Raw genomic sequence first — 8,763 nt, 5'->3', positions numbered from 1 at the left:
AGAAATGCTCATGAATGTCAGTTTAGAAGCTATCAAAGTTCTCAAATAAAGCACCTTTTGAGAATGTCAATGTTTGTTGGGAATTTTCTTACAAAACTAGGAAGGATTTTTGGTTTATATATTAAAAGTTATGGTTTTTATTGATTTTAGTAAAAAAAAATCACAACTTTTAGGAAAATGCCCCGCGAAATCAGGCATTTTAGCCGCAACAATCACAAAAAATGTCCACAAAATCCTGGAGGGACTGTTTAATGTAGCTTATTACATCTAAAACTCATCTTTTAGACTCATTTATTGAGCTGTCCTGCAGGGTGAGTGCAGATAAATAGTTTTCATGCGCTTGTGGTTTTTGTCTGATTCCTTCCAGGGTTTACCTGGGCCACCCGGACCTAAGGGACCAGAAGGAAAGCCTGGTACACAGGTTCCCATTCTCTATCATATTTAAATCACCATCACCTGCCTGTTTGTTTTCATACACAGATTACATCACTCGGGGTTTTGCTCGTTTTGTCTGTTCGAGGGAAGATCACTTAAAAAATTATACTTTGTGACTCACTGCGAAGATTGAAATGTCCTCAAACTGTCAAAAGTGTCTCTTAAGATGCTGGCTTAGACGGCAGGACACTGATTTGGTGTCCTCGCTTTTATTACCGGAATAATTTTATGTATTTCTCGCGACTGTTTTGATTTTAAAAGTGCTTCAACGCTGCATAAATCAAGCCTCATTAAATAATTATCATTGGGAAAAAGCACAAAATGGGGTGTTTGTTTGCAGGGAAGAAAAAACTGCTGTTTTCTGTCTTTGTTTCAGGGTTTGTCAGGTGCAGACGGCAGCTCCGACGTTAAGGGCCTGACGGTAAGACTTCGTTTGGCTCGAAGCTGCAGGGTTCAGGAAAATGAAAAATAAAATGTTTTTGCAGTTTTACAGTTTTTGTTATTGCAGGCAAGAAAAACACTAAAATAAAGACGAAACAGAGTTTTCTACCAGCCGGTTTAACGTGTGATACTGACACATAAATATGCTTTAAATAGGTTTAAAAAGTTTTAAAATTGGGTTCTGTGGAAAAGTTCTGAACCTCCATCAGGTTTACATGGAAGTGCGTCAGGCTGCACAGGAATTGCTACAGCTAGCTGCTGCTGACCGTCAAATTCTACGCAAATGCTCGTTTTCGTAGTCGTTTTTTAAAACGGCAGCGATGCGCTTTTGGCCTAGGCCTCGCTCGGACTAGCCGTTAGCTCGTACAGATTTAAACCGAGGCTCGCTGCAACAGGTAAGACGATAACTGGTCATAGTTGATTGTTTGAACCCATGTCACGCAATCTGAGCTTTAACCGTTTGGTGAATAACAACCGTAACAACATCCGGTCTCCGAATCAAATATTTCTGAAAGTCTTTGCGTTTTTCTTTCTCCCTCCCATTTAGACCAGATCGGTTTCTGAGCTGCTGTTTTAAAGTTTTTAAAGTTGTTGAATGATCAGCTTTGTGGAGCCAGAAGTAACTATATTTGGACAAGTGGGCGGAGCTTGAATTGTTGGACAAATGTACCTTTCCTTCTTATTTTATTTTACTTTTTTTTCCATTTAATGATGAAATAATTTTAAATAGCAGCTCATTGTTTAGAGTAAATACATTTGGCTGGTTAGGGAAAATAATAATTTAATGCAGGAAGTTATTCAGTGGCTCCGCCTATTGGCCATCCCTGGTATTGCAGTTTAAACCTCCTGGATCAACTTTAAAATCGAAAACAAACACATCCATACATGCCAGTCAGTTAAAGTCTCTCACTCAGTTTGATGTTCAGGTTTAGCTCCACAGCTACACGTGGACCTATTAGAACCGGAACCTGCCCTGTCAATTCCCGAGCCCGTAAGAGACCAGACGTATTTTTTATTTCCTAAGAAATCTGCTTCACACGTTCTGCAGCTGACTGTCGGCTTTACAATATTAATTGCTACACTTAATTGTTAATTATCAATCCTTTGTCGCTAATTAGATTTAGGGGTAATGCCCCATGAACGTTCACCGAAACAACCGAGAAACCATTAAATGCCAGATTAAACAATAATTAGTGAATTACATCCAGGGTTTAATGACTCACTGCGTCTGCTTGTAGAGAATTAAATCAGAGTTTAATTTGCACGTGCACGTTTGTGATAGCGGCTTTTTCTTTTTTTTTTTTTTTTTTTTTTTTTTTAACACATCTTCTTTTGTTCCCGTCCTTCGTTTTCAGGGCTTTCGAGGGATTGCAGGAGAACGAGGAGCAGACGGTGCGCCAGGTTCGCCGGTACGCTTTGTTCTCGTTGTATGGTTATGGTTTGTCAGCGTTAATGCATGAAGACAAACGCTGTAATCGGTTTAATAATAGGTTAATAGGTTATTTCAAAAGAAAGTTTCCTGGACGCAATGAAGTGTTGAATGCATGCCATTTGGGAAAAATGGTCAATTTTAAAGAAAATGATAAAAGTTATAGGACAAAGGGTTATTTGTGAGGACATATTTGTTAGAAATCTTCAACTTAAAGGTAAATTAGGAAGATTTTTTTGCTATTTTAGTTACCAGGATTGCTTGATGGTGTCTTTTTTTACGTAAATCTCAAGTAATATTACTTCAGTTTGCCTGTTTTCGTCTTTATTGTTAGCGTAATGCTAACAGCACATGGTCGGATGTAATGTCCACACAGGTTTGATCAGATAAACAAGTGTTTTCATTTGTTAGGGGCTGCCAGGGAAGACGGGGCCCCCAGGCGTACCAGGGCCTCCAGGAAACAAGGTGGGACCCCAGGGCCACCATAATATACCATATATATTTACACCGTAAGCTACGTGTTTGTAACAGGAGTACTTATCGACCTGATGCACGATGTAGGCATGTGTTGTGTTTTCTCAGGGTTTTACAGGGAAGCCAGGCGTGGAAGGACCTCAGGGCCCAGTTGGCATGTATGTAAGTGATTCTTCATACAAAATACATTTATTCTCCATAAACAGGACGCTGCACAACCCTGAAACATGAACGCAAAATTTAAAAATATCGTCAAAAATAAGATCTGTATTGTTTGAAATGAAACATTTTTCAAAATGACTTAAAGATAAACAAAAAAAATAGGATTGGAGGATAAAATATATCTCTATAAACATTTCCTGAACACAATGACTTGTTGAGTTTTCCATTTTTTTAAACTGAAGAGTACTAATATGGAATTTAAAGTGTTCATATTATCTGAATTAATCAGTGAACGGTGGTTTAAATGCAGAAAAAACACGCTGATTGTTCCCCGTTTCTTTTTAATATCGCTGCAGACGAAGGAGAAGTTGACCCAATCACAAGGAAATCCATTTTTTGGGAACAAATTCTGGTTTTATTAAAATAATTCATCGCCAGAAAAAAACATTTTTAAGACTAAGAGGCATTAAGAGGTACTAAATTATAGAAGTCTCTCAAAGTTGGACCCGAATTGTGGAAAATAAAACGTAATTTAAGACGACTAAAGAAGTGGTGGGTTCACTTAACGACAAACTAAAAATGGCTCAAAAGAGACACGACAAAATGATGCTTCCTGGAAAAGCTCCCGTCTTTTAGGGTAGGATTATTTCTGAAAACTTTGATTTAAAGGTAGATTATGTGTTGTTTTAGTTACCTGGATCGTGATTTCTGTCTCTTTATGGACTCGTTTTTGCGCAAATCTCAATCCACGTTTTCACATTGTTTTTTTTCCGTCTGGCTCGTTCTGCAGCCCGGGTCCAATATTCTGCTCCGTGCTCGGGTCACCTTTGTGAAGTTAACGTTCATTAATAATGCCTTTTCTTCCTGTTGCCGTCAGGGAATACCGGGGAATGTCGGCGTCAGAGGTCCTCCGGGATTATCGGGAGAACGGGTGAGTTCATCGTCCCGGGTGGGCTTTTAACGAGGTTGCGATCAGTCAGTATCTTGCCTGCGGTAGACAGCAGTCAGAGTGATCCCAGCTTGGAGAATCATGGAGAAGCTAACGGCTAACAGAACTGGACCCATTCATCCAAATTCTTTAGCAACTCAGACTTTCCTAACAGTTTGTATAAATACTACGGTATTATTACAGAGACCAATTATTTCTGTTGTTGTTTTGCTAAACCCAGTATCTCACTGAGCTGCGACTATCGTTAACGGGAGGAGTCTCCAAAACGTCCCCAAACACTTGGCGGGGGTTTCTTAATTGTTCTGCAGAGGCTCACGGTTCGTTTCATGTTTTCTTTCCCCGTATCACCAGGGCGAGCCGGGTTTAAGAGGTTTACCCGGTCCTTCTGGGAAGCCGGGGCCTAAAGTAAGTCGTTTGTGTTTGTTTACTGTGATTGTTTATGTCTTTTAGCTGTTTTTCTGCAGTGTTAGCGAAAACATCTCGGATGTATTTCAGAGAAACTGTCAGAAAGTGTTTGCATCTGTGGCTACAACTGGTCAGCCACATTCAAGATGGACCTTAGCCAGCACAAAATTGGCGTAGCTCGGCCAATTTTACGGACACTGAGCTCAAATTTGGCATGGTAGTAGCTGAGAGTTGTTCGCAACACAAACTCTGAGCGCAGTATGGTATGACGCCATTAACCGGATTATCAGTTGGACTTTAACGACTTTAATGAGTGATGGACTAAAATTTTAATGGACAAGAAATGGCTATCTTTAAATTTCACACATATCTTTGGTGGATATTTCGTCGGATAAATGCGTTGATGTGATTTTGATGTTTTTCTTTTCAGGGTTTGCCAGGTTCTGCTGGAGAGAAGGGACCCCAAGGACCGCCGGTGAGACGGGGCTTTAAACCCAAACTTAAACTCAAACTCAGACTTCTCTACGATCACCACTCAGTCCTTTAAATCCAACACATGAGTCTTATTCAGTGAAGGAACTACTTTTTTATACACAAGAACCAGTTTTTCACAAATTCAAATGAAGCAAATCCAGATCTGTAACGTGTTTAATTATTTTATTTCTGCATTTTTTTTAATTAAAATCCCATTTTATGCAGTTTAGCCCAGTCATTTTTGCTTAAAACTGCAAGATTACCTCTAGAGATGACATGTATAATATAATAAAATATCCCTTTTCTTGTTCCTTTTAGGGTCGACCCGGAGACGAAGGACCTAAAGGGATTCAGGGCCCACAGGTAAGTGAAGAATCTGAATTATAGGTTCACAGATTTTCATTAAACAACCTTATATTTGTTTTTTTAGACATGTGCAGCTTTTTCTTGGAGCTCTGCAAGGTTGAAATTTTAGTTATGTCAAAATATCAAAAACATTTGGTTTGGAGTCATTTTTTATTGGTTTTAAAGCTCAGGTTTGACGTTCTCGTCAGAGTTTAATCAATAAAAACACAACTGACTTTGTGTTTTTATAGCATAACCAAATGTTTGGAGGATTCGTTTATTAGAATCCGCTGCTCTTCCATGCAACACGGTGGATTTAAATCACGTTCCTGCCCCCACCTGTTGGTTTAATTTCGTTTTTATCGACATTCTCTAAGCAGGCAGCTCGAGACGAGTCGAACATTGGTCGTTGTGCTCCAAGGATGCGGAAATTTAAAACAAAATTCTCTCACGACTTGTGTTTTTTTTTTTTTTTGCCTGTCTGTGTGTCTTTCTGCTCATTTTGAATTGTGTAATTTATCTTTTAATTGACTGAGATAAGACTGAATATTCTACGCTACGTAAAAACCAAAGAAAATAGGGGTTTAAAAAAATACCCTCAGATATTATTGCGGAAGGAGCACTAATATTAAAAATATCATGTATAAAATGTTAATTATACTAAATCCTATCAATAATACTTCATCTGATCTCTGGTTGGTTTTTCAGGGCCCTCCTGGGCTTCCGGGTTTGAATGGTGGATCGGGCAAACCAGGACCCAGAGGAAACATCGGGCCCCCGGGGCCTCGAGGGCCCCAGGGTCTGGCAGGAATCCCAGTGAGTGGGTACCTCTCATTGACTGCTGTTTGAAGATGGTTTTTTTTTTTTCTTACCAACAGTCGCGGCTGTCTGCGACCAAGGTTACTCAAAAAGTTATAAAACGGATTTTCACAGAATCTTCAGGAAATGTCAAACGTGGAACGAGGAACGTGGGGTCCCATTTCGGTGGTGATCCGGTCAAAGGTCGAGGTCACAGATTCAGCCGGACACCTCATGGGTCGAGGGTGATCACGATTGATTTCAAGTTCCTGGGGTCAAAGGTCAACATCACAGCTGACCTGGTGCTCTGACTCTGCAACAGTTTAATGCAGGAACGTCAAACTGCACAGCTGGACGCCTCATGGGTCGAAGATGATGCCTGTTGGTTTTAAGGTTCTTGGGGTCAAGGGTCAAAGGTCATAGATTCAGCCGGTGCTCAAACTCTGCAGCCAGACACCTCATGGGTTGAGGGTGATCCCAATGGATTTCAAGGAGACGTGGTCGTAGGTTGAGGTCTCAGACGACCTTGTTCTCTCACTCTGCAGTTGGGTTTCCCTCTGTTACATGGTTGCACAGCCGGACACCTCATGGGTTGAGGGTGATCCCGATTGATTTCAAGGTCATGGGGTCAAAGGTCAACATCACAGCTGACCTGGTGCTCTAACTCTGCAGCAGCGTGATGTAGGAACGTCAAACTGCACAGCTGGACGCCTCATGGGTCGAAGATGATGCCTGTTGGTTTCGAGGTTCGTGGGGTCAAAGGTCACAGGTGACCCCTTTGTTAAAAACCTTTGTCTGCTCCTACATGTGACCCGTTTGTTTCCGGTTGTGTCCGTTGGTTTGTTTGTCTGATCAGGTAAAAACTGAAATGTTGGATTAAATTCTGGTTCTGATCCAGATTATGATTTTTTTTATTAGTTTATTTTAAATCACGCTGTGGCTTTGGAAAAAGTTTGTGCTCTCTGAGTTCTCCTAGTTGTGTTTTTTTTCCTGTATCTGCTGCTGTGAAGCACTCGGTGTTACATTTGACTGTCTGAGAAGTGCTTTTTAAATAAAGCTTTGTTTGATTGTTGACAAACACGTCTCCCCGATCTCCTCAGGGCCCGCGGGGAGCCGACGGGTCGGTGGGAGCAGCAGGAGACAAAGGACACAAGGTGCAACACAGTAAATAAAATAAGTATTCCTGTTTTGTTGTACGTTTTTAAATGACTGAACCTGTAACGAAACAAACAGGGTTTCCTCGGACCACCAGGTGACCCGGGCCCACCAGGACACAACGGACCACAGGTCGGTTTTTATGGCTGGGATTCGAGTCAAACCAAGTTTTAAAAAATAAAACCCCTGTCTTTATTTGTTGGAGTTGCCTTTGACTGAGTAACTGAAATCAAGAAACAATAAAATGAAGCAATCCTCTGAGTGTCGTGAAATGATTTTCTGATCCATCAGGGTCTCCCCGGTCCTCGAGGAACTGAAGGTCCACCTGGAAGGAAAGGAGATCAGGTCAGTCAGGCAGCTGGGCAGCAATTATCTTTATTAGTTTGTTTATATTAGCTTAATTAACTCAGTTTATTAGTCTTAGTTTGGTTTTCTTTGCTTGTTTAAACTTATTTTAGTTTAGTTTAATTTATCTCAGCCTGTTTTTTAGACAAGTTTAGCTTTTTTAAGCTTTTTTTGGCACCTTAAGTTGGCCTTCTGGTACCCGATATAAATTTGACTTTCTAAAACCCAAAGTCAAGTAACCCATCCTGAGATTGGTTGTATTATGGAACACCTCATGAGTTGAGGATGATCCCTATTGATTTCAAGGTCACAGGTGAAAACCTAGTCTACGTCAAACCCTTTGTTCTCCTGGTTACGCCTATCGATGGGCGAATTCGTTATGGTTTTGTGTTTGACAGGGGGACCCGGGTTCTTGTGGGAAATCAGGACCTCAGGGGCCGGAGGGCGAAAGGGGTCCTGACGGCGCCAAAGGCCCCCAGGGACAAGCCGGAGCAGCCGGCGAAGAGGTGGGTTTGTTGATCTGCTCCTCATTCAGAGGCGGTTATTGGAGGCAGAATTAACGCACTCCCAGATGAAAGTGTCATAAACCGTGAAATTAAATGTTCTACATGAGAGTCCTTAATTCAGATTCCTTCAGCGCCGGCAGCCATTACCATTTCAGTCATGTTCCAAACTGTTCTACATTGAAGTCATCTTGAAATAAGGGGCCTTATATTCCTTGAAGGAATGCATTTCACCCGCCACCTTTCATTTTATAGATTTAAACTAAAATCGTTTTACTACCACATCAGATTTTAGCTCAATGTCAGTTAAATTGTCTGAGTTAAAGCCATTGTTGTGTTGGTTAAGGTTGATTCATTGCGGCAGCCATCTTGAATCGGGTCAGTTCTACAGCTTATGATGACATTCTGAGTTTCGATAAAATCCACCCAATGGCTCATGAGATATTTTGCTAACAGACAAGCAGGGTCAATGCCAAAGTGCACAATGAGCAGCTCTTGGATGACTCTCAGCTACAACCACGCCGAGTTTTAGCTCAGTGTTTGTAAAACTGGCTGTGGTAGCCATCTTGAGTTGGATTGGTTCCATTGGTGATTAGCTGTAGACGCACATCCAGGGACCACTTCCTGTTTCAAATAATTTAAACAAAAAAACTATACGACCTGTTCGCACTCGGGATATGTGTTGGGAACAGGGGTGGAAATTAGCACCCGCCACCGGCCAAATGTGGGTAAATATTTGAAGTGGCGGGTGAATTTGATCAACACACACGCCACTGTGGCGGGTTGGCAATTTGAACAGAAAAGGTGTTATTTGTCCTCCTGACATATAGGGGGCAGCAATGTGCTCG

General features: G+C 41.2%; 1 protein-coding gene across 4 annotated transcripts in view; it reads left to right on the top strand.

The window, feature by feature from the left end:
• si:ch211-196i2.1 (collagen alpha-1(I) chain) overlaps positions 1-8,763 on the top strand; it is an 81,043-nt gene that overhangs the window by 54,663 nt on the left and 17,617 nt on the right. For all 4 annotated transcript variants that reach the window (XR_005234056.1, XM_037979605.1, XM_017425492.3 and 1 more), the window contains 14 exons: positions 368-421; positions 812-856; positions 2,232-2,285; positions 2,717-2,770; positions 2,888-2,941; positions 3,819-3,872; positions 4,242-4,295; positions 4,726-4,770; positions 5,088-5,132; positions 5,823-5,930; positions 7,013-7,066; positions 7,146-7,199; positions 7,359-7,412; positions 7,811-7,918. Coding sequence is in view for 3 of the 4 variants with exons in the window: in XM_037979605.1 (XP_037835533.1) it covers positions 368-421; positions 812-856; positions 2,232-2,285; positions 2,717-2,770; positions 2,888-2,941; positions 3,819-3,872; positions 4,242-4,295; positions 4,726-4,770; positions 5,088-5,132; positions 5,823-5,930; positions 7,013-7,066; positions 7,146-7,199; positions 7,359-7,412; positions 7,811-7,918 (837 nt within the window). In the remaining variant the exon portion in view is untranslated. The remainder of the gene's footprint in view (positions 1-367; positions 422-811; positions 857-2,231; positions 2,286-2,716; positions 2,771-2,887; positions 2,942-3,818; positions 3,873-4,241; positions 4,296-4,725; positions 4,771-5,087; positions 5,133-5,822; positions 5,931-7,012; positions 7,067-7,145; positions 7,200-7,358; positions 7,413-7,810; positions 7,919-8,763) is intronic.

This window comes from Kryptolebias marmoratus, linkage group LG14 (assembly GCF_001649575.2).
Source record: "Kryptolebias marmoratus isolate JLee-2015 linkage group LG14, ASM164957v2, whole genome shotgun sequence".
Taxonomy (NCBI): Eukaryota; Metazoa; Chordata; class Actinopteri; order Cyprinodontiformes; family Rivulidae; genus Kryptolebias; species Kryptolebias marmoratus.
Note: the sequence above shows the minus strand (reverse complement) of the source record. Positions and strands in the feature narration are given on the sequence as shown.